At 43.2% G+C, this 25,205-nt stretch overlaps 3 protein-coding genes across 11 annotated transcripts; 1 reads left to right on the top strand and 2 right to left on the bottom strand.

The window, feature by feature from the left end:
• Positions 1 to 188: 188 nt before the first annotated feature.
• LOC109646351 (protein mono-ADP-ribosyltransferase TIPARP-like) lies at positions 189 to 3,360 on the top strand. Its single transcript, XM_020112088.2, has 6 exons — positions 189 to 332; positions 690 to 1,534; positions 1,616 to 1,775; positions 1,850 to 2,037; positions 2,199 to 2,468; positions 2,575 to 3,360. The coding sequence occupies exons 2-6, from the start codon at positions 708 to 710 to the stop codon at positions 3,014 to 3,016; spliced, it is 1,887 nt and encodes a 628-aa protein (XP_019967647.2). The 5' UTR covers positions 189 to 332; positions 690 to 707; the 3' UTR covers positions 3,017 to 3,360.
• tulp3 (TUB like protein 3) lies at positions 3,207 to 23,592 on the bottom strand. 9 transcript variants are annotated; one of them, XM_069519346.1, is made up of 12 exons: positions 17,768 to 17,948; positions 15,855 to 15,896; positions 13,573 to 13,624; positions 9,928 to 10,090; positions 9,015 to 9,266; positions 6,475 to 6,608; positions 6,197 to 6,388; positions 5,985 to 6,097; positions 5,560 to 5,677; positions 5,381 to 5,479; positions 5,109 to 5,280; positions 3,207 to 4,936 (listed from the first exon to the last, which is right to left on the bottom strand). In XM_069519346.1, exons 1-12 carry the CDS (start codon positions 17,821 to 17,823, stop codon positions 4,803 to 4,805), a joined length of 1,527 nt encoding a protein of 508 aa, XP_069375447.1. In that variant the 5' UTR covers positions 17,824 to 17,948; the 3' UTR covers positions 3,207 to 4,802. The 9 variants fall into 9 exon arrangements, with proteins under 9 accessions (XP_069375447.1, XP_069375449.1, XP_069375450.1 ...); XM_069519348.1 differs by lacking the exon at positions 17,768 to 17,948 and adding an exon at positions 22,801 to 23,592 and having other exon boundaries at positions 4,234 to 4,936; XM_069519349.1 differs by lacking the exon at positions 17,768 to 17,948 and adding an exon at positions 22,801 to 23,592 and having other exon boundaries at positions 4,234 to 4,936; positions 9,015 to 9,263.
• An 18-nt stretch (positions 23,593 to 23,610) lies between these two features.
• rhno1 (RAD9-HUS1-RAD1 interacting nuclear orphan 1) lies at positions 23,611 to 25,148 on the bottom strand. The gene is made up of 3 exons (XM_020092312.2): positions 25,008 to 25,148; positions 24,687 to 24,874; positions 23,611 to 24,608 (listed from the first exon to the last, which is right to left on the bottom strand). Exons 2-3 carry the CDS (start codon positions 24,849 to 24,851, stop codon positions 23,898 to 23,900), a joined length of 876 nt encoding a protein of 291 aa, XP_019947871.2. The 5' UTR covers positions 24,852 to 24,874; positions 25,008 to 25,148; the 3' UTR covers positions 23,611 to 23,897.
• Positions 25,149 to 25,205: the final 57 nt, after the last annotated feature.

Raw genomic sequence — 25,205 nt, 5'->3', positions numbered from 1 at the left:
AATATATCTGGTTATGAATTGTTAATTTCTGTTTGTCAAAAATAACTAATTATTAAATTGAATTGAATAATGGGCTAGATAATGTGAGGATACAATTTGTTTATAGTCCATATATGTACTTTATTATTTAAGTCAGCATTTCTTATTTTAATTTGTTGGATTCCTTCACTCCTTCCTTCCTCCCTTCCTTCCTTCCTCCCATTCTGCTTCCTGCCTCCTCCTCCTCCTCTTTATTGAAATCACTTCAACACGAGTTAAAGTTCAGTTCACGTGTGAATCACTTTGTTTCTCTGAGGTTGAACTGAGCAGCTGCAGCCTGAACACGACTCCAGGTAAAGTTCTTCAGTTTCCATCAGTTTCTCCTGTTGATCAGTTGTTACCTCGCCTCATTAGCTGCTGTGCTAACAGAGCATGTGGCTCATAAAAGACGTATAACTGTGTTTTAAACACGTGTTTAAAAGTTCATGTTGTTTACTGGAGGTTCAGAGGCTCAGTGAAATCATGGTTTTCCAGTGGATGCTAATATGCACTTAAATATTCAGAGACATTTAAATTAATATGTTTATCATTCCCTTCAAATAGCATCAGCTTAGTTCTTTACTGTTTTGAATATATCTATAATCTGGTTAAACGAGTCTCACATGTTGTTATGTTGATTTTAACTCCGCGTTCTTTTTAATTTAAAAAAGTGATAAAGGAAATTCAAGATGGCCAACGTCTCATCCAGCCAAGGACTGAAGAGAAACATGTCAGCCGATGTTCTCGAGTTAAATCGAGCCAAATCGTCCAAGGTCACCCTCCCTCACCCGTCCCTCCTCCTGGTGGAGATCCCCCCCGACACCAACGTCAGCCTCCCCTTGTGGGATGCCCTGAGATCCCAGAGCGTCGACGTCGCCTGGAGCGTCAACGCCTACAGCGTCGGGATTCACTTGACCCCGGCGACCTCCAGGCGTGGTAAGGATGCCGCCTCCATCAGGAGTGAGAGCGCCTCCGCGTTTTCCTCTGTGACCCAGCAGCCTCAGGTGTTCATCCAGTCGGTTGCTCAGCAACAGGACGCCTCCCTAAGCCACCCCGGTGTCCAGCTCGCCTTCTCTCAAACCGGCATCCAGGTATCGCCATGCCAACCACAGAAAGATCCTACGAAGCCGACTACCTCCCTCATCGTCCCGCTGCCGCTCATCATCGCCCAACGCCAGCCGACCCATCAGCCCAGCGCCAGGACCAGCAAATGGGCCCTACCTGTCGTCCAGACCCCACCTCCTGCACCAACCAAGCCGCCAGCCCCTTCCCAAGCCCTTGTCCCCTTTCCTTTCCACACCAGGACCTCCTCTGACGTGGACATCTGCGACAGGTTCCTATTAGGAATGTGTCTCGCGGGGAGGAGGTGCAGGAAGCACCACACGCCCTTCCCCTACCACTGGCAGCTGTTTTGCACGCTCACCAAGCTGTGGGTCAGCATCTCGCTTCGCTCTCAGGTCCTGCTGGAGCGGATCTACTGCGACGCCGCCCAGGAGGTGGTATCGATCAGGGACGGGTGAGTCAGAGCGGCCTGAGTCAAAAACAACAGCTGCAAGGTGTGAATTGAAATCTTCTGCTTCTCCCTTTAACCCTGTAGACACGTGAGCTACACGTTGAACTTTGAATCGATGGAGCTGGACGACCTGTCGAAGTACAACAGAGTGAGACGACTCACCAACTCCGACAGGAACCCGTACTTCCCCAGCAAATGGAAGATCTACTGGTGGAACAACAGCAGCTGGGAAGAATACAAGAAGGTTAATGTTCTTCTTTTACTGTACATGTTTTTCTCAGCGGCGTCCTGTTCGCTGATTGGTTCCTCTCCCTGCAGAACGTGTCCGTGCTGCTGCTGAAGAAGATGGGTGAGAAGGTGCCCGAGTGTTCCTTCCTCATCGGCCTGCAGGAGTACAAGCTGGACTTCACCACCATGACCCAGACCAACGTCTCCACCGGGTTCCAGAGAGAAGTTCGCTGCCGGCCAAAGTACCGCCGCCCGGAGGCCATGCAGCCTTTCCTGCAGTTAATATCCTGGATCTTTATTCTGACTTCTCAGCCCATAGAGCTGGAAAACAGAGCTCACACTCAAACCCTCAGTCTACGATGAAATCATGATACTTACTGATAATCAACTCAAAGTTCCGTCACGTTAACATCCTTTCTCTCCTCTTCCCAAACACCAGGACTGGAATCCAGACCGAGCCCACCAGGCCTGATGGCGATCCGCCAGGGGCTCACTTCAGCGTGGACCCTCTGGAGGAGTTCAGCTCCTGGTATCCTCCGGTGTGGTGTCCAACCCCAGAGGAGGAGTGCAACGTGGTAGATGTCCCGGCGGGGACGCAGGCCCACAGCAGGGTCCGCAACTTCTTTTACCAGAGCCTGTCTGAGACCAAGGTGGACGTCATCAGCATCCATCAGGTCCAGAACCTCCTGCACTGGGACAAGTACCAAAGGTAAATTCAACAGTTGCACGGAAAAATGAAATATGAGTTTTTAGACAAGAACTGTGGAAAGTGTCCGCGCCTCAGTCCCCGTCTGAAAACAGCGTTGTCGTTGCAGGCACAAGTCGCACATGCAGAAGCAGCACACGTCCAAAGATCCTCTGGAGAGACACCTCTTCCACGGCACAACCAGAGAGGCCGCCGCAGACATCTGCCACAACAACTTCGACCCCCGCGTGGCCGGCGTCAACGGGACGTCCTACGGTCTCGGCTCCTACTTTGCCATCGCCGCCTCCTTGTCCAACGCTTATTCGTCCAGGGTGGGGCACGACGAGGTCCGCCACATGTTCCTGGCCAAAGTGCTGGTGGGGAAGGCGAGCGAAGGGAGGAGCAACTACCGTCGCCCTCCGCCGCTCTGCCCCACGACGAAGCACCTCCTCTACGACACCTGCGTGGACAACATGGACAACCCCACCATGTTCGTAGTGTTTGACAGCTGCCAGTGCTACCCATACTACCTGATCAAGTACAAAGACCTCCCCAGAGAGATCAATATTTGAGGAGCAAAAGGAAAAGTGTGTTCAAGCGTTACAGGCGTTCCGTCGTACGATGACTTGGTGCAGTTGCAGCAAAGGTTCAGTTTGCTCTCGTAAAAATGTCAAAACAGAGAATACGTGCAATGAAGTTCTACCTGAAAGACACATGAGCTCAAATGTTAAAATTCATTCCAAAACAAAACATGTCAAGCACTTTATTTTTTCAAAATGTCTTTTATTTTGGTTATTTAAACTTTTTTTTTTTTACGTTGATTTAAATAAGCACTTTTGTTTTTTCTCCATAAAGATGTTCTGAAATCAAATTGACAACTGTTCCATTTAGGAAAATAAACAGTTCACCGGATACATTCACGTCTCACTGTGTTTACTTGATCGAGAAGTTTTAGCGTCATATTGTCATCTGTTAAAATACAAACATATACCTGATAGTGTTAGTGTCAAATGGAGTCTCTTATTGTAAAAGTGTTTGAAAATAGCTTCTATAAATCTTGATTCTGTCTTCAAACCAACATTTTTAGGTATAAAACATGATTTTCTATAAACCGCTGGCACAGATATTTTGAAAATATCTGCAACATTAATTCCTTTAAAACCAGATATATGTGAGTTTGCGAGTTGCGCTCCCTGAAGAGTATCTTCAGCAGAAGACCCCGCTCGAGACTTTTTCGTTTAAGGATCCAGATGAAACCAAATAAAAAGTAACTGTGCGTAATATACAGTTCAGTATTAGTGATGATCAATGACAAAGTAAAGCCTCATAAACTAAACCGTCCCTTTTATTTTCCCTCATAATTCAAAAGAGAGAGATGAACGTTGAAACAGACGAGATCTGGACTTTAAATAAACGGCCTCCGACTTCATCTCAACTCAATAAAACATCACTTTAATCTTCAGTCGACTGTGGATGAAGTTTTAAAGTGATCCTGGGTAAATTCTTTCTGTGTAGCCATGAATATATGATCTATCAGCGATTAACTTAAATCCGTCATATTACATTGTCTTTTATATACAATATGTATATCTTTTCTTAAAATGTGCAATTCTGCGTTTGTTTTTTTGTTGTTGTTTTTTTACCATCATACAAATTATCTTAAAGACAAAAGGAAAAAGTAAGTAACAAAGTCACAGGATAAAAAAATGACACTTTCAAAAAACAGGTCTGTCCTGAATAATGCACCTTCCACACGAGAACAAATCAGAGGGATGACGACACAAAGAGAGGAGGTTAAACTGAGCTATAATTGAAGGCTACTGAAATCATACAGCCCTGTGTGAACAGGATTAAAACCAAACTAGAGTCATTTCACACCAAAGAGGAAAATGATGAAAAGCAACTTATTACTGACAGATATAAAGTTTGACCAGCAGGTGGCGCCAGACGAGTGTTGACATCTACAGTGACTGAAACGAAATGTCAAGGTGACACAAAAGACGATGAATACGCATGTCCTCAAACAGGGTCAGAGCTCCTGTCTCCAGCACAGTGTGTATTTCCCTTTCGCTTTGTACACGCGTGTATTTGTACACATTTACAGTACACAACGGGTAAAAACTGATCATGAAACAAACTAAAAATGGAACAAAAAACTCAAACAGGAACCAGGAGAGTTGTTGGATTCACCAACACCTGTGACAAACGTCTTCTTTTCAGTCTCATCACTGTTTTTTCTTTTTCATCCGTGTGAGTCCCGATGACGACCACGTGACAGCGGTGCTGCCGTCGACCTCTCCCGAGAGGAGATCTGAGGACGGACAGCAGAGGTTGTGCGTGCGAGTAAAAGCCGGCGGCTCATTCGCAGGCCAACTTGCTGTCAAAGCTCGACAGGCCGATGGCGAAGGCTTGAAGGGCGCACATGGGATAGTTGTAGTCCAGAGTGAAGATGTCTTCAGCCACTCGGCCAAACTGCATGACGATGTAGTCGGCTGGTTTGAGAGGAAACAGACTCGATTAAATATGCAACAAGTATGCAATTATTATTTAAATTTAAAACACCAAATTGAACTCACTCATAGATTCTGGTTCCCTGAACATTTACATTGAATAGTTTTTGTGTAATCCTCCTGACAACAATAATGGTGACGGACGTGTACTCACGGTCGTTGTCGTGAACTATTTGAAAGTTTTTCACTGAAGCTTGAGTGACGCGGCCGTGGAAGTTGAGCACGTACGACTGTGTGTCGTCGTTCCACACCGGAGCCTTGTTGTGCAGCTCTATCAGGTTGTCCAGGGTGTGATTGTGGCACCTGCTGAGGAGGCTCTCCTGCTCCTGTCACACAAATACATTCATTCTAACAGCTGAACAACAGGTTTGTGCAAAATAATAGTATGATAATGTTCTGAGGATCTTACAGAACCGTCACACTTACACTTTGAGGTCTCACAGGGACTCTCTCAAAGTTCATGTTCATGCCCGGGATGATGACAGTCATCTTACGTGGTCCTTTGAATCCCAGCACGTTGGTTTCCTGCCAAACGGTACGGAGAGGTTGGCTTCATGTAATGAATGAACAGGAGACACACTGAGCGTTGCTCGTCTTTCACTCACGTAGCAGATGGCGGCCAGTTCCTGTCTCGTGTTACTCTCTTCCAGCAGAGCCCCGGGGTTTTTGCAGGGATTGGTGCCGTTGTCGTACACGGTGAATTTGGTGCCCATGAGGTTGGACCTGTAAGAAAACACGTTGATGTTGGAATGTTCATAACATTTCACATTATTCTTCTGCTGGCAGCATTTTTTATTTTTGCTTCACGCGCACTGGCAGAAACAAAAAACACTGTGAAACACGAAAGCACAGAGGTTCAAATTTATACTTTGTACCCAGTTAAACCCAATCACAGCACAGAGCTGTACCTGAGGCTACGTCCTCACAGAAAACTGCAGAGTAAACAATCCGCTTCCTGTTTACACCTCATGCCCAATGTATGGTTTGCTATTGACAAGCAGGCAAATCTAAGAGGAGGTTGTGGTTTTACCTCAGTTTACCGATGAAGCTCTCTCCCTCACGAGACAGGTCCGTGGCGTCCACTGAAATAAGGTAGTTGGACGTCTTACTCTTCTTCCTCTTCCTGCCTGCCAACAGAAACACCTGGAAAAAGAGGAGAATTCACTCTGATCAGATAAACGTCTCTACAAAAACTCCACTAGAGATAAAATTCTATCTCACAATAACACGGTCCTCACTCACCTTCTTGCCGTCCTCTCTCTCCATGTGCATGAAGTAGGTGGGGTAGAGGCCGCGGTCCATGCCCTTCTTGTCCCGGGTGATTCGACATTTCACCGTGATGCCACGTGGAGCTGGACGGAGGACGAACTCCTCGAGATTCGCCACGTCGATTAGCGAGCTGTCTGGTGTGGGGGACCCTGGGGTCACAACCTCCTGGGTAGAGGGACACATGGACATTTGAGTCATTTGGCTGGGATTGGGATTGTGTGGTCTACATCCGAGGCTCGTTGGTGACTCACTGAAACGTCCTTGCCGCTGGCAGCAGACTCAGGCCTGGTGGATTCTGCATGAGGAGACAGTGAACGTGTCCGTTCTTCCTCCATATCATCCTCGTTTTCACTGGATTCGTCGAAGTTCATGCTGCCGCAGAGGCCTGGTGAGGAAGAGGACACAGAGAGGTTTGAAAGTATTCATTATTTTCCTGCTGTGATGTTAATTCACACAACACAGAAGAAGGAAAATGAGTCCCAGAGATTCAAACCCCAAACTACAGAAGAAACTGAAAGACTTGGTTTTATTTCTTCCCAGAGTGTTTCTTTACTTTCGGGTCAGAAGTGTATTTTAAACATACATTTCTCAAGAACTGATGCTGATGCGGATATTTAAGCAACAGTTGAAGCAAAGACTAACGCATTATATTGTTGTACTCACTCCCTTGTGTATAGAAGTGATCTTTTCACAGACATTTTACAGAATAAACTATATGTGCATGTTTATATTTATATTTTACATAAAACAATTGCATGTTTTCTTAATTTATTTTATATATATATTGTTTTGGTTTTATTTGCTTTGGTTTTTCTTTCACATGGAGGAGACTGACTTCAAATGTGAAGCAGCAAAAGAAGAAAATGAAAGAAAAGAGTCATCTCCAAATATGTTTTAATCAAACAGAACAAGATGATAATTCAGTTACGCTCTGCTCATCCAACCAACATTTTACAAGTGCACTCTGTACCTGTCACAGTCGATGAATCTTTTTATTAGTCAGTTTCTGAGTTTAATGTTGAGAGATGAAGGCCGACGTCCCTCAGTGGGGTCACGTGTTTTCCACAGAGACGGCTCAGTGCGGTCACAGTCGTGTAGATGTAAGAATGACTGCAGCCAATCTAGACTGCTTGAGAAATCTGTCTCTTCGCTGATAATTGGATTTATCAGACGGGACGCGGCTCTTGGCTGCAGCTAGATGGCTGAATGTGCCGTCACACAGGAAACATCTCGGTAAGCAGGGGAAACTGTTTACGATGTGTTAACGTTTGTGATTAAATGAAACGTGTGAATAGAACGCTTGACCAGAAATGATAATAAAATCTAGAGTATGTTAAAAACTCAGCAGATTTAAATGAAGGCGAATAATGCAACTGCCAAACATGATGTCACTGAACCATAGTTGTGCCTCTCTCCCTGAGACAAAGAGCGAGTCATTATAAATACAGATGGAGACTCTCTAACAGTGACTACAGGGCTCCAATTAAAATACCAAACAAAGTTGTGTGAGCCAGTGGCTTATGAAATCAGCCATGTGGAAATGTCAGAGCGGACTCACAACGCTCCAACCGACAACCTGCTGAACAAAACCAGATATAATGACAACACATGCACATAAAAAATGAGCACATGGCAGAATATTTAAATTTTAACTTCATGGACAAAAATACCGACTTTGACTGAATGAGCCATCACATATTTCCTCCATGTCCTCAGGCGTTGGGATAATAAGTAAAGACAGGACGCTATAAATACCTGATGGAAGAGGACATGTTCCTGTGTTTAACAGGGCTGACATTAACTATGAGCTCTTCCATTAATGAGAAGGACAATGACATCATCTACTGAGGCGTCGTCACACTGAAGCTCAGAAGACGATTCACTTTGAACAAAATATTATAACCAAATATATAGAATATACAGAACTCGAAATAAGATAAGCAACATTTTATTTTTCTAAAATGTAAAAGGCTCATATTGATTCTCGTGGAATGAAAGTCAGGATGTTCCAGACAAACTTTATTTGTCTACAGTGGCAAGTGGATTAAAAAACCCACAACCCACTCTGGTCTAGATTTGAAGACACCTTCCATGGAAAGCCCTGCCAGCTGGCGGTGTGAGTGTGGCTGGCAGGAGCTGTAGTAATGCTGTAGACTGCAGTGTGAACAATGCTCTGCCCTATTATTAAATGACCCATTTCTCACTGCGTCACCGTCAATCACACCAACGTCTGCATCTCTGTTCCACGCCGCAGCAGGAGAAGCTTCAGAGTGTGATCTACTGATCTGTGATCACATTAACTAAGAATGGATTCACACCACACACACTCATTAAGACGACTGCTCGTCCTGATCTGAATAACTTTCTCTCGTCTCTCCTCTCTTCGGTGTTTGTTTATATTTGAGCCTCACTTTTTCCACCTCATGTCACACTGAGCCTGTGTTGCACTGTCAAACATTGTTTACTAAAACTGGGAATGAGACAACAAAGCAGCTCAGCACCATGCTGCGAACAACTTGAATCGGATTCAACTTTTGCTGGGACGCATCTTGGCGGCATCTGACAAAACACAGCATTTGCCAATCACAAACATGGAGCCTAAGACTAAGAATCATCGAGGTTGTATAAAAATCTTCCACAGTTTTGTTGATTTTGAGTCTCTGCTCTCCAATAGTATACTTTCTTCCACAAGCCAGAATGAAACAACTTTTTTTCTAATATTGTTGATATCTATCTCGTATAGTCTAAAGCTTTGTCAAAAGCTGAGGGACTCGTCTCCGTCAGGACTCACCTTGTTTCTGCAGTAACTCGTGGATATCCGTCTTGGGCTCGAGCAGCGTCTCGGTGTCTCTGTCTCTCTCGGGCTCCTCAGAAGCAGGGGAATGAGGCTGGGATTGAAGCTGGAACTGAGGCTCAGACTTGGATTGAGGCTGAGACTGGGTTTGGGACTTGGTCTGGGATTGGCTCGCAGAGAGGATCTGGATTTTCGTTCCCAGATCAGGGGCTTCTGAGCCCATGAAGGCTGCTGGGCCATCAATACCTACTGAGAGAAAAAACAGCTTTAAGTCAATTGGATGTTGCCTTAGTTGTTAATGTTCTGGCTTCAGATTCAATGTTTTATTCAAACTGATTTAAGAGAATACACAAATTACATGTTAAGATCTTGAATGTCTGGATATCAACTACGATTATCTAGATAGCATTATCTAAATATCAGTGTTGTCCAAACTTCCAAACTGCAGTGAATACAGTAATCTCAGCCACGAAAAACTTGTTTTCATCATGTTGTACGACACAGCGTTGCCTTTAATGTATTTTCTACATCGCACTGTGAAGCGGAGCAGCAGTCACCAGAATATTGTTGCTGCTTGATCACATAAACTAACGCTTCTAAGTAATCTGGAAGTCTGTGATCATCCTACACTGGCAGGCAAAGATTTCCTCCTCCGTGGTATAAAACGGATGGAGTGTTTTAATCCTCAAACAGAACGCTCCACACTGAAGACAGTGAACACGACACAGCTGAAGAGTTAACGTTATGTAGCGTAGAAATTAAATGTGGCTCTCCTCTATGTGCAAACAGCAGCTAATTTTTTTTTTAAGACAAAATAATAAAAAAATATCCTTCATCTGTTGTTGAGTTTTGTGCAACATTAAAGAAACAGCATGGGCAGGATGTTTGATGACGAGTTGTTTCCCCTCACCGTCCATGATGACATCGTTTATGATGCTGGGTTGAAACTCCACTAGTGGCGCCTGCTCCTCCCCGCGCCGTGTCCTGGAGCGCCGGGGCCAGGCCTCCGTGTTGGGCTGGACCATGAGTGGTTCTTGACGCTTCCTCCGCTGCTTCTGTTCCAACAGTGCCCTCTGTTGACCAAACGGGGGAATAGAAGTGGCGTGAAACTATAGAAATGTGACTGGGAGGAAATGGTGACCGGTTTCACGTTCTGCTGCAGTTTTGATCTTTAATAACCGTGATTTCTGTTGTTGGTATTGTAACAGCATGAACTGCTCCAAATCGCGTGTGATGATATGAGACGTCTCCACTTGACGAAATGAGACGTCAACCTTCGCTCCTCTGTTCCGGCTTCGCTTCACTTGTTGAGCATGTTGAAAACATCTAACATTAGATTTGTTTACGTGTTTGTATTGTTCTTACATGCACATACTCTGTTCATAATGGCTGTGTTGTTTTTATATGCACATTTGATTTACTTACTTAAAGTTTCATTTAAACCCAGGGAGGTTTCAATGTAAAACAAAAAGCTTCTTTAGCTGTTAATTCATCTGATATGGAAATAAAGCAGTGCTCCAAACCAAACTATCACGAGGTAAGTCAAATACCTCTTAAGAGTAAGTAAGACCAAAGTAATGGATGCTATGGCATTAGCTTTGTTTACTGCATACATGACCTTGTCCATCACATGAAGATTTGGTTTCAGGATCTTCAAATTGTGACAAGATTTCTCCCTCTTCCTTAACTGCTTAATGACTAAACAGAATTGACATGTTCCTTTGACTCCTGTAATATGCGTATAATGACTTGATGTTGTATCCGCTCAACCCTGCACTCCGGCCTCTGCGGTCAGAGCAGCCGATGGATTACGCAAGCGCATTAATTGGCGTGTCAAAGGCACAACGATGAGTCCTGTTTGGTGATGCTGTTTAGTGAGCTGGAAGACACCGGGAGGCCTTGTCTCATATTTGTCGGGACTAAAAAGCTTTCATAACTCAGCGGTCATTGTGCCAGAGCTCAGGGTCTGTCTCATTGTTCCCTCCCCTCTGTACGACCACAGCAACATCACAGCACGGTTACAACTCATCTGTGAAAATCCTCATTTAATATGATCACACTTGTGGAGAAGTGTGTCTGTTTTAAAGAGATAGAGGGCAGATGGGAAAATGAGATACAGAAAAGGTAAGAAAGAAAATGTGCAAATGTGTAAAATAGTTATTTAATGTACAAGCTCATGATAAGTGTCGGAGCGTTACAATCCAGACGTACATTCATCACTTCAAAAGACGCAGGATGAATAAAACATAAAGTAGGATTATCATAACTAGGGCCAAATTTCAGGAAGCTTATAAATCTGGAAAAAAAGCTAGTGGTGAACGTCATGAGTTCCTGATTTCTTTGCAGATCTTTTTGTGTCCATTGTGTATTTAAACATTTTTAATTTTAAAATCATTTTAGATTCAGCTGGGGGAAGATAATGACTACAGAGTTAAGTGAAACCACAACAAGTTTATTCATATAAAAATAAACTAGGGTTGAGTGATAAAACAATATCAATAATTGTCGTCGGTAGCAATATAACAAAAGTCCAACATATCTGATATAATGCTTATGTATTGTGCACTGTTTAAAAAGTATAGAGAAGAATTTAGAATCACAATCTTCACAAAACAATCGGAGCCCTACACTGAACTTATTCTGCACACAATCAAAGTTTGACCAGTGTGTTCTGTCTTCCTCCACAGTGAACTATTTTAAGCCATCTATTGTAAGATTCCCTTCTTGTGTAAAGACTCAGACCAGGATGTGAGTCCTTCCTTTGTCTGACAAAACATGAGAAAAGAGACGGCGACATAAAACATACTGTATAATCATGTGTGCCCTTTCAAACAATCTGATAACAAATTATATATGGAGGAGAAGAAACAATGAGGGCACGCACATCATACACAGAAAAGTTGAAGTACAAGTTGCTTTGTAGGATATTACTGGAACGATACGCAATCTTATATCGAGACAGACGAAAAATGAAAATGTCAGAAGTTACAAACCCGTTCCATTGACATCCTGAACAAGCGTGGGGCAAAGTTTCTCTACAGAAATAACATCACAGGTCCTGTTGGTCTTGAGGTCAGACACAGCTAAGTCCAAACAGCAGTGTTTCTCCTGAGCATGACTTTCTCTTCCTGTCGCTCATTCCTTCTCTGGGGCTGAGCTGGAGGATCAATAAACCAACAGCCTCCTCTGGAAAAAAAACGCTCTGTCTCTCATCCAAACACTGAGCGCTGGAGTGTGTGTGTATGTGTATGTTTGTGTGTTTGTGTGTGTGTATACGCGTTGCTGTTGCTGACTGAATCAGTGGTCATTAGCACACCAGAAGGAGAGAGACAGAGAGAAGGAGGGAGGGAGGCTGTGAAGCGTGCTCGGAGTGAGATACGCTCAGTCACAATCACCCTGAATTTAATTTCTGAATGATTTTCATTTGACTCTTTGAAACAAGGTGGAAAATGCTAAAATGCCGAGTTCAAGCATATCTAAAAAATGTTCCCGATTATTATATTTTTCATATCTACCACAACTTTCATTTGATCTCCCCTCTGGGCACAAGTGTGTTTGTCCTCATGAGTTATGTAAGGACAAAAGACTCAAGTGAGGCTGTTTGGGCTGCAGCACACACACACACACACACAAACACACACACACACACAAAGGCGCCCGCACTAAATCCTCCTTACTTTGAACTCACCAGTCTGGCTCTCCTGTTTCTTTCCGCCTGACGTTTGAGATAGCGAAGCGCGGCTTCAAGCTCAAATCAAAGTGCAACGCCGCCGCTCTACAGCGACGTTTGGGGATAAAGCGTCAGGAAGAAAAAACGGATGAAAGGAGAACAAATGTGTGGCAGAGGAAAGGCTACATCTTGTCATGTACCAGTCAATCTTCAGCGTCTCTGCTTCAGCTGCTGCAACAAGCATAAAGGGAACATTTCTCCCCAATCCTTCGCTTCCGTTCCTTGCAAGCCAGTTCAATTACGGATTGATTTTAAAATTCGTTTGATAACTTTTACAGCTCAGCACGGTCTGGGCACCAGTTATATTAGAGAGCTGCTGTCTCCCTTTGCTCCAAAAGCCAAAATCTAAGATGATTTAACTGGTTATAATGGATGTTTGTTTTTCTTTTATTCAATCTTCTTTATCTGTGTTTTGTCTTGTTTCATTTCCATGTATGTTGTTAAGCACTTTGTACGTTTGTAATGAGCGACAACAGGGAGCAGTTCAGGTTAAGGAGTCAGTATGAGCATTAAAATTCCAAGTGATTGCGCAGGTGAAAACACTAATCAGTAAACTGCACGTCGCTGCATGATGTTGAATCGGCTCCTGCCAACAGCTGGCACCCCTTGGTGACAAAACGAGCAGAACACAAGGCTTTCTCCGCCCTTTCAATTACCAGTATTACGCAAAATCTTAGCTGGAGCCCACATGTAAGGCAGAGGTTTGCCCTCAAACTAAAACATTATCTTAGTGTGCGTACTGAAAACATCTGTGATCTACACCAGTCTGGAGACACCTTCTGTAGAAAAAAGAAAAGAAGAAGCAAACAACAATAATCTTCCTACCTGTTTTTCAAGCTTCTGCTGCATAAGACTGGCGCTGTCATCTTCGATGCCGCTGCAGAGAGAAGGAGAAATATCATAAGGAACTAGAGATTTCACATAGTTCATTTTGATATCTTTGCTCAAACCAGCAGAGGGTATGACTGCTGTTGCATTAATAAAGTAAAAGTAATTTACTTCAAAAGGCCTTTTATCGTGTATGACTTTTAATGAGCTCTAATAAACTATTTAAGGCGTTAAAGCATTTTCATCACAGCAGTTTTAAAAGGATAAAGGTGACACTATATATGGACTTAAACTTACCATAAAATGACAGGAAAAACATAATGACCTTCTGAGACTGTAGCTGAAACGTGGCACAGCTCACTCATAGAGATAAAACGGAAGAAAGCGAGTTTGTACAAGGAAGAAAAAGAAGGACAAAGCTCCAGCTGAGAGAATGCCTTGCACTCCGGGTCCTCTGGGCGTTTACCCTGGACACCTATCTGAAGGGACCGGGTCCATGTTGCTTAGCTACATGGAGGAGAGAAAAGGGCAACAGCAGGAGTCTGTACTGTCAGCGTCTGAGTCAGAGACCTACAGTATATCTCTACTGTCTTTCTCTGTGTGCACACTCAAGTCGGTCACATCGGCTGATTTAATGTGCAGCTCACAGACTCCATTTCTCATATCTTTCATCTTTTCCAGTCGAGTAAATCTTTAAATATTACATGTTCTGCTTGGCGAGAATGATTTTTTAATAGAAGGGGATTAAGGGTATATAGGAAGAGAAGTGTTATCTCCCTCATTATAAGCTAATCAAATCTTTGACTCATTCCTCCGTGTCTCTGAGTCACTCTCGCATCATTTCCAAAGGTCTGATGTGTAGGTCATGACACACTCGCTACTTAAGGATCTCAAGCCTGATGCTAGCTGACGTAACACATCACAGCTCATCTCTGGAGGAAAGTAGGTGAATGCCAAAAGGTGTCAAGGGCCGGAAACTCATTTAAACCAAGGCGTACACGAGTGCTTTAATAAGCCCGCTCCACTCTAATTGAGGCCACAGCACAACGCTGAACATAATCAAGGGCTGAGGACCGGAGGAGGTAAGACATTTGGGTGACAAACACACGTGTATGTCAGTGGAAGCTGTTGATGAGCTCTTTCTACTGTCACACATTCATTTTTAATCAATTCACACTTAACACTGAGCCAGTGAGTGTAAACGCCCCTTTGACATTAAAACCTGTGGATCGCACATGTAAGCCAGATAAGTCAGCCAATAAAAAGAAAGTTTTTAACCACAGGTAAGTTGAAAACAATTACACCACAACAACACTAATCCATGTTTGCCCTCACTGACGATCGCTGTCTTTGTTTGTTTTTTAATGCCTAGTTTGTTTTTAATATTTATTTTTAAAAACACATATGTGACGTGTTTTCAACTGAGTACCTGGTCCAAGGGGTAGTATATGTATTTGAGCCAAAATATTAATAGTTAATAAAATGAGTTGTTCAGGGTCAGCTGATGAAAACTAGCCTTTCAGCAAACTCATTTACATTTGTATGAATGCCCATTAATGAACATTGTCCAGTCCACTGTCGTTCATGTGTGTATAACATTGCATAATTAAAGACTGAAATCAACACACAAACAGCCTCTCTGGTTCTAAGCCCTTGTAAACATCTGTTGCCCAATTCCCTGTTCAGGCCTGAGTCATTATCTGACCATCCTTAGTCATCTGGTACCAGTGTCTCATATCATCACCAGTCAATCCTCCTTTGAGGATCCTCACGGCTGACATTGGCACACAGAGGGGAGCGGTCATTATGGCGTGTGGTGTGGTTTGTAGAGGCTTCAGACTTTAAGTCAGGAAACTTCGTACAGGGAGGCCAGAGAGACTTACAAACTGTTTTTCAAAAACTAATGTGAATATCGTACTATCGCGCAGAGGCATAAATAACTCTGATTAAAATGTTTACTAAGATTTCCCACTGAGCGGCGCCATTAAAATGACTGTTTCCATGGTACAAAGCACAGTCTGATTAATAACTGCAGACACAGCCTCTATATTATGTTACATTATGAGCTTTTGACTGATGTTTTCTACCTTCAGCACAATCTTGTCTGTGATACCGTTCACTCCTGAGGCAATCATCGTCTGAATGTTGTGATGTTCTACCAGATAAAGACCTGATACTTGGTTGTGACAGATGAAGCACATTAAGTTTGTTTCCAGCCAAAAGAGGAATCAAAACTGGAACAAGAGTTGCGTTTTGTGTGAGTGTGTGTTGCTGTTTACCTTGTAGTTGCGTTTGAGGAGAAGCTGGCAGAGCTGGAGGGTCTGGAACATTTGGCAATTTGGCACCAAGGCAGCAAGAAGCACCAGACATGTTGGAAATAAGAGAGTAACACAAATTAACAAGATCAATCAGTTATATTAATAAAATCGACAAATCCATTTTCCTATATGGGCTCATTCATTTGTTAATTGATTACAAGTAGAGGATTTACTGTAGTGGACAGTTATCACCATATTAAGTCGAACTCATAATGAAGTCAGAGGATAATTGTTGAGCAGGTGTCAGGTAAAATAAAACACAAGATCCCTCAGAGTTTATCATAAAGACGTCAATCTGCTGGGGGTCAAGACAATCTCCCCTGATACACACACACTTGGTGCCTCATCACAGCTGTGAGTGATCAATGTTTCATCAGTTCGTCACAGCTTGGGTGACAAGAGAAGGACACGCTGCTGTTGTTCCTTCCCTGTGTGTCAGACCAAGGTAACCATGGAGATTCCGGCTCCGTCAACAGCTCGCCTCCACCAGCATTGATTAAAAACCTGCAGCCAGTTCAGTACAGCTCCATTGTAAGTGGACGCATTAGCACTGTGCTGTAAAGATTTACTGAGTGACAGAGGAGGGGCGGCTGTACCAAGGCGTGTAATTTTTGTTCTGCTGCACATCTGAATAGAAATACTCAGGACTAATATGATTTAAATGCACCTTTGGTTGATCAGTGAATTATTTTCAGATAATAATGTCAAAGATATATATTTTTTTAAATTGCATAGCATTAACCAGAGTGATCTTATAATTGGAACATGGTCCAATTTGTCTGTTGTCAATTATAATTAAAAGCCTTCCACTTTGCCACTTCAAAAAGAAAATTTGAAAGTTGAATTAATTTCGGCCACAGGCAATTCTAACTTGGCGAGAATACAGAATTAAATGAGAGCTGATAAGATGAAATGCTTCATTCCCTGTGGCTGAGAGCACAGTGAGCACAAAGAGAAACGATACCAAAATGACATGCATGAAAGAAGGACGGCACAGTATCTAGTGCATTCACACAGAGGACGGTAAATTGTTTGTTTGCAATAGAGTGAGCATATAGGTGCTGTTTACATACACAGTGAAAAGTGTTTACTACTTAGAAGCATCTGCAGCTATAACGATAGTATATGGTCAGGGAGCGCAGGTTTTGCTGTAAGTCTCTGTTCAGACACTGTGGTACAAAACCTGATGACAGCACTTTCCCTGTGAAGATAAAATGTCAACAATTATTAAATTATTAAACTTCTGGATTTTACTGTGAAGCAGCTTCAAGAGGTGTGGAGCAAGGATCTGTTTCCCTGTCCTGCTGCATTCTTCATATGTGAAAGGCAAACTTCGGCAAATGTACGGAACCAATTTTGCAGACAGTTCTTGTCCAAAAACAGAGAGAGTAGTGATACTGTCATTACAGTAGCATCCAGACATCACGGAGCCTCAACAGAGACGATGTTAAGAGAACACATTTAACAGTCAGAGATAAATTCAGCTGTTTTAGAAATCACTGGCATCTAGTTACACGTTTTAAGTGTTGTGAGTGAGCCATTTAAGCAGCCAACAGCATATAAAAACAACTTGGAATAGACACACGCACAAATTGTCTCGACTCTGGTTACAGCACACACAGTCACAGCCTGATACTCTGAATAAGTAAAGACATGGTGGCGGAAACATGAACAAGAGGCACATCTTTGACTGCAGGTCGACCATTCAGCGGCTCTAACCTCCGTCCTGGCAGAGGCTGCTCTGCAATTCTCAATCCCGAAATACAGCTTGGACGACTAAAGCCACACATGTTGTGTCCTGTCGATGAATGAGTCCAACAACAGAGTGGCTATTTTCTAGTGCAAAGATCAGAAACATGCATGTGTGCAGCTACCTGTACGACCAGCGGCTGAAGACAGGCTGAGATCCCTCATTCTTTAATGTGTCCATGGATGCGGCTGCAGGAATTTCTAGTCCTGTTCTCTCCTATCTACACTATTACAAAAATATTCATTCACACTGGAGCTCAGAGTTACTGTGCAATCGTGCCCAGCAGTAAGCCCTGCAGGCACCAAGATCTCTGTGATTATGTCACTGCGAAAGAGTAGCTGTGTCCCACCCAGGGGAGTAACATCTAGTGTTGAGGCAGACTGAGGTTGAGGGGGTTGGAGCTGTTGTTACCATGACTTCACACTTCAGGCAATGCACAGGGATTCAGCTGGGGATAGGTATGAAAGTGACAGGCCTAAATGCTGACGTATCGCCTTATCAACATTATAAAGAGAAGTTTGAATGTTCTACCAACTTCACCAAAGTTATATGAAACGACAAGACAACATGAATCGAGAGGTAGCAGCGGGGGGGCAGGCAGGAAAAGTTCTGGAAGATGTCCACAGCAACTAACTCTGACATTTGCGTTCCCCTATGGAACATTTCAGGCAAATGTCGAAAGTAGCTTACTGTTTGACATTAAGCGACATCTTCCCTGTGACTGGAAATATTTCTAAAAATATCTGTTACATTAACAGCTATCACTGAAGTTCCTGTATTTTACAACTTTGCATAACTTTCAGAAACACTCAGCAATCCATCGCAGCTCATTTCCTCATAAAGGAAGACACTCCTTATTGTTCTGTCTCGAACCTAGAAGTTATACATGCAATTGTGGAAATTTATAATCTTTAAATAACCCAAATCTCCTCTTAACATCACTAGATCGCTCTGTATTGTCTGTTAGCATGTGAGTCAAATATTCCAGTCTTCATTCCCCATAATATGCCTATAGATTACCCTGTCTAAAAACAGACAGTGTGGGGGACTTCATCTAGTTGCTAGGAGACCTGAGCCTCCCAATCGTTTTTTTTTTCTGTGCCTATTTGCAAGAGCGGTGGAAAGAAAGCCCAGAGAAAATTACGAGCGTGTTTGTGTTTGTTTGTCCTGAGAGACGGTGGGATAATGACATATATGTCAATGGATGATGAGCAGGGGACTCATTCACCAGAGGGAGTAATTATTGAGCTCAAAACAAATGATGGAAATATGCTACAAGAGCTGGTAATAATACTATTTCTCTTGGGGACCAGAAGGGAGACACATGCCGCTCCTACAATGATGCTCTATCTTGTTAAGGCAGATAAGAAATGAAAGCTGCTGTTCGTTAAATGTTTGGCAGATGGAGTCTTCTTCTGGTGAGAGCAGATATTTAACATGATGCTGAAAACTCTACCTCATCCTGAACATACAGCAAAAACTGAACAGGCTGAAATATTTAAGTGTTTCATTTTTCAGTCTCTCAGCACATGAGAAACTGAGTGTGCTACTCGGGCCAGCTGGGCCATGTGTGTTTGGAATCCACGGGACAACCACAGCAAATCACAACTCAACCACAAACTATGCTTGAGGCTGCAGAGGTCAACCGCTAACCTTGAGGAGAATTTTTTTAATTGACTGATTTATAAGGATGGTGAAACATTGTTCATACAAGATGACTTGCTGATTTTAAATGTCATACCAATTCCTTTTTGGGAGGCCTACACCACATGCAGTTTGGCCAAACCCTGGTTGGTCAACTACATATTCCAACTGTGCTCACAATTTCTGCAAAACCCCGGGTAAATATTGTGCAACAGAGCTTTTGCTGACTCCTGCGATGGGAAGGTTTATTCATAGCCTTTCTTAGCTTGTTCAACAATATACTCTGAATGGATGGATGCTTTTGTGAATATGACGCTGATAGCAGACAATGCATGTATACAAAGACGGTGATTGGCCGAGTGTGTGTAACCTGCAGCTCTGGCATCAATGACAACATTGGTGCATTCAGGAGCAGGTTTTGACTTAATTTCTGGATAGTGGGAGGAAGTGGAGGCGCATCTTCCGTGTTTATACAGTCTATCGTTTAAACTTAATTTCTATGAAGCATCCAACACTCGTGAACATGCAATCGTGTTCACTATGGTTAGTAACAGACAGCAATGGACCTGTTATCTGTTGGTTATCATTACGTTTCAGCTGATATGTGTGACAGACTACACAGCAAGCCTGCAGTGTTATTACAGTGCAACAGAAAGAAGGAGACATTTTTATCAGCCTCCCACTGAAAATACACTCATGTTAGGGGGCTTTGCAACTTTACACTTGTGATGCTGTTATGAAAACTGTCTCTACTCAGTGTGTCAGCTCTTGACAGTTGTTGACAACCAGAGAACACTTCCCTCTGACCTTACAGTCACCAGTTCACTTGAAAGGGAGAAAATATTTCAAGAGATCTTGTTATTTGCACTGACGCACTTTCACGAATGAGTAATGATAATAAAATTAACAAGAATAATAAGATTAACGCAATTGTGAGAGATTAATGAGAAGTAAATAATAGAATACCTAATTTAACTGCCTTTCAAGGCTGATCATTACAAAAGCTGCGACAGACATCTGTGAACTAACACAAACTGTGTACATCACAGCTGGTGAGCTGATCAGGAATGAGACCATGGCTGTGTCTCACATTACTAAACCGACACAGTAACAAGGCCAAAACTTTTCCTTGGGTAAGATCGCAATGCTTGCAAGACATCTGGGGAAAACATAAATATGGTGGTAGCTCTACAAATTTGTTTTCTATTGCAAGAAGTAACTGAAGAACAGCGGCACCAATAAGCATTTATTCATTACAAAGACAATTTAACAAGAATAATCCTGGATAAAGCAAGAAACATACTGATTTGTGAAATCATTTGTAAAGAAAATAGCTTTTCATCATCGGTATAATGTTATAAACAATACTTTGAACTTTGAATACTTCTACGTGTGTGATAAAATCAAATAATCAGACTGCAACTGTAACAGGAAAAGGTGGGAGCTACTTTGATTTCTATCTCCTTGCAAAATGAAAGCAGACCTCTGCTCCAGTGTTTGAAATTGTGCAGCTTCCATCGTGCACACACAGAAGCATATAGGACCCTTTTTGTCCAACACCTGTTTGTGTGACCTGTCGAGTATATGTCAGAGGAAAGCTGCAGGAAGCACTGACGCCCAATGCTGAGGCCAATCTGTGTTGAGTGTGACTATACTAGCCTCTGCTAAATGTTACATTCAATCAGGGTGGGGGTAGTGTACAATATATCTCAAAGGTGACGTTTGCGTTCCCCATATTTGTACAAAACATGCAAAAAGATGTGTAACAACCCAATCAGATTACTAACACCCAAACATTACAAGAAGCACATCCTCACCTAAATCACATTCTAGCTGACAGTAGCTGGGAGTGATCATGCACCTTACATACAAACTCAACAGGTAAAGAGAGGGGAAGACCAAACAAAAACGAATAAGTACATAGGTACACAAGGCAAGTGCTCCAAACCGTGAAGCAAAAACAATTCTCCCCTTGAGCCGCTCAGTGAATATTTCAGTTTTTCAATTTTAAAAATATCTTTGAGGCATTGGGATACAACAGGAGTCTTGGCAGTAAGAGCTTCATACCACTGGCTATGACAGATGTGACTGCAACTATTGAAGTTAAGTAAAAGGGACATTCTTTTAAAAAAGAATTCCCGTAGGTATGAAGCTCTGGGCATAGCTCCATCCCCAGCTCCTGTTCACATTTAGTTCTGGCTTCAGTAGCACCACTATCTTTATATAGCATGGGGCAAGTTATAAATTTTAAAAATGAATGTACTGTCCGTGGTTGTTTTGGGGGAAGAGATGGAAAGCTGGGGACACATTCTGTGTAACTTTCAAATAAACAACACATGACAAGAAAAAATCATCTACTGACTGAGTTCATTTATGGGTCTATGGCTCATTTGGATGATGTGGACGCCAACAACTGTACAGGAATGCTTTGACACAGCACAGACAGCGGCTACAGGCAGACGTGCTCAAACACGACATGCAAACCATGTCGTTGTTTTCATGTGTGTTTTCCGTCTCACTGCATTCAAACACAAAGCTACACGGAGAGCAACTGGAGAAGCTGCTATACCTCAGCCTGTGATGCAAATCATTTATATCAAACAGTGATGAGGTGTCTATTTAAAGATAGATACCTCAAAGCTGTCACCGTGAGGAAGTATGTGCTTATGGAGATACTGACAATACAATATGCGGAGGAGATTGAAAGACACAAGAAGCCCAGGCAGAGTATTGAAGCCAAATATAAATACAGATTTAAAGATAACTAACAAAAAGTTGTGCATCAGACTAAAAGAGTCTGTTAAATGGTGGTGCAACAGTCAGTGTAGAGAATAAAGCGTAAAATATGAAACAGTATAAAACACCACATGTATTTACACGTCTACTAATTCCAATGAATAGATAAGGACATTGCTCTCGACGCATTATGTGTAATGACAAGACCATAGATGTTAAATAAAGAGATGTGACTCAACATGGATCGACATGTACAGAATTATTTACGGTGGCGTTGCGTTTTCTCAACTCTCATGGGACTGAGGACACGTACATTTAGCAGAGTGGTTAGTTGAGCTAGCTTATTGTTGTTACAGCTGAATGTTTCTTCTCCATCGTGTGGCCTCAAATGTGCAGTAGTTCCCCCCCACACATACACACACGCCGACTACGGCTGCAGTGTTACGGGCGTTAGCTGCCTCGCTGAGCTCGGTGTCCAGGGACCACCGCTAATCGTCGAACCGAGGGACCCGCTCCTCGCACGGCTGCTGTCATTTTTGTTTTTCGCCCGCCAGCTGTGGGACTGTAAGCAGCTAGCTTATTACCGTTAGAAGCAGCTAGCGTTAGCCGCCTGGACGCAGCGGCGGCTCGGGAGAAAGTTGCGGGCGAGAGTTAAGTTTCTCGGGGGAAGGAAAACAAAAACAAACCCAAAAAAAACCGGAAGAGCCGCCGGTTAGCTTCTCGAGCAGCAGTTTGACGAACACAACGAAACGAAAGTTGTATTTGATTTGTTTTTACCTTATGCTGTAGTAACTCATGTTCGTCCACGGTTGCTAAGGAAGATCCTCGTGCGGCGGTTCACGGTCTGCGGAGAACCGATGTCACCACGGTCCTTAGTTACCGAGCACACCAAGAAGACGCGCTGCCATTGGCCGGCCGCGATCTTAGGTGGAGGCTGATTGGAGGATGCGTTCGAGAGGAGGAGGAGGAGGAGGAGAGAGAGAGTACAGAGTTCTCTGTCTTTTTCACTGACGAGGATGAAAAGAAAAAAACCTATTGTCACAGAAAAATATAAAGATTATATTCCTCTCTATCTGCTGTGACCGGCAACCATGGCAACATGCAGCTCTGTAGGACCTGCAGGAGTCTGGTTTCTTAAAAGCATGACAGCCTCAAGTTTTTTTATTCAACAGTGTATTTTGCTTGTACGTGTCATTTTTACAAACGCATAAAAGCTACCTGCTGCCCCCTTACCAAAAATCCTCATCTTTCTCTGTACACTTATATTTACTCCACGTCTCTTCTGTTGTAACGCATGATGTTTATTTGACGTAATCCCTCCGCAGCACTCGCTCTTATCAAAACTACGACTGCATGTCATTGACAAAGCTAAGGGGATGTCAGTTATAGATCATGCAGGCATAGCCCTGATACGTATATGGTTATTTAAATGGGGAAGTATTTAAATAACTATTAACAGGGGTTCTTCTGCTCGAGGTAGCAATTTGAAAACAAGGCTTGCTTTCCATTTGCAACACTATCAGTATAAGTGTAATCTATGTAAACATATTCTCAGAAGAAAAGCTTGCTCCGTGGATACTGCAGTAATTAGACCTATAATCTGATTTATTAGGCATTTGATTTCACTCTTATACAGACAGGATGGGTGAGGCGGTTATTTCATTACCTCCTTGGCTTTTCATTTAATTGAATCAAAATAAATAGAAAACAGTCAGTAACGTCCTGTGGGACAAGCATTTTATGAGGCAGAAGCTCAATTCAGTTCAGTAAAATGCTTCATAGAGAATTCTGATCACAGAAGTTGTCCAGTGGATTACAGGTGTTTCTTCTCCGTTGACATTATTGCCTGATTCTCTTCTCACCAAACCTAAACATCAGCTGTGAATGAACACATGTGAATCAGAGAGATGACCTCGCTCTTTTAACAGCAGCATCAGACCCTTCCTCTTCCTCCATGTCACCTTCAAACCATAATCCTCCTCTGGTGTGTTAGCCACCAAAATGTCAGGTGGCTGATTACTTGGCGGTGAATGAGCCTGTAGCAAGTGTATGGAGGGGGAATAGGGACAACTGCTCCCTTCTTGTATCAGTTTTGGAGTGTCCACATCAGGTGCTGGACCGATGCTGCTAAACTCAGCAGCGGCAGGTGTTGAAGCAGCGTCTGCTTGAATTGTGCATCTCTCCCCTCGAACAGATGAGGCTTCAGCTGGGTCAACACATCTGCTAGTGGATGCTGCACCATCAGAAACTCTCTCCACTTTCTTTGTCCTTCTTGAGGCAGACTGTCTCTTTGGTGTGTCTATGTGCTGTGCACTTGAAACTGCCTTTTTGATTCGGCATGATCCATGTGGCTGATCTCCTGCATCAGACACAACAGCCGACTCTGTGGCTTTCTTTGCGCGTGTGCTCTTCGGTTGATGGTCTCTTGACCTTGTCTGGAACGATAATGAGGGGAACTTGCACACACTGGTTTTCCTGGACAGCTGACTGCTACGGTCAAGGATGCTTGTGGTAGAATGACATTTCCTCCTCCCTCTTCTTGCTGGAAGTGCAGCTGCGAGTGAGGTGTCAAATTGTGGGCTTACCTGAAAGATTTAAAATCATATAATATTCATATTAAGCGGTGAAAATGACTGCACAGAAAGCTCATATCAACAACTTACCCATGAATTAAGAGTGGAGCTGCTGTGTGCTTGAGTCTCTGTGAAGAACTCTTTGGGTTGAAGAGCTGCTCGCACATCGGGCACATTCTGGAGTCTGGCTCCGTTCAGTGGTCGCTCCAGAAACAGCAATGGAGGCTTCCCAGTCTTTGAGGCTTTACGGGGCATTAATAGAAATCATTCCCGTCCAGCTGGGTGAATGAAAACACAGATAAAAACCCCGTTAAAACATTTTGCACACCGACACAACACCGTGCGTGCACAATCAGCTGTTTACGCTGTTTACGTTTCCAATCGTAGTTAAAGCCTGAATATTAAACTTACCTTCGTTTGGTTCCTTACATGAGACACACGCGTCATCGCATGTCGCTAACACACATGCGTGTGAAGTGGATCACTCCGTTGTTGTTGTTGTTTAACTCTGTTTAACTTTTTTTTTGTTTCGCTTTCCTCGCGTTACAAATCATTTCCCGGTTTCCTGCATCCTCGTCTCCGATTGGCTGCGCCGCGTTCTTCCCGTCG

This window comes from Paralichthys olivaceus, chromosome 23 (assembly GCF_024713975.1).
Source record: "Paralichthys olivaceus isolate ysfri-2021 chromosome 23, ASM2471397v2, whole genome shotgun sequence".
Classification (NCBI taxonomy): Eukaryota; Metazoa; Chordata; class Actinopteri; order Pleuronectiformes; family Paralichthyidae; genus Paralichthys; species Paralichthys olivaceus.
This window is presented reverse-complemented; position numbering and strand designations above follow the sequence as displayed.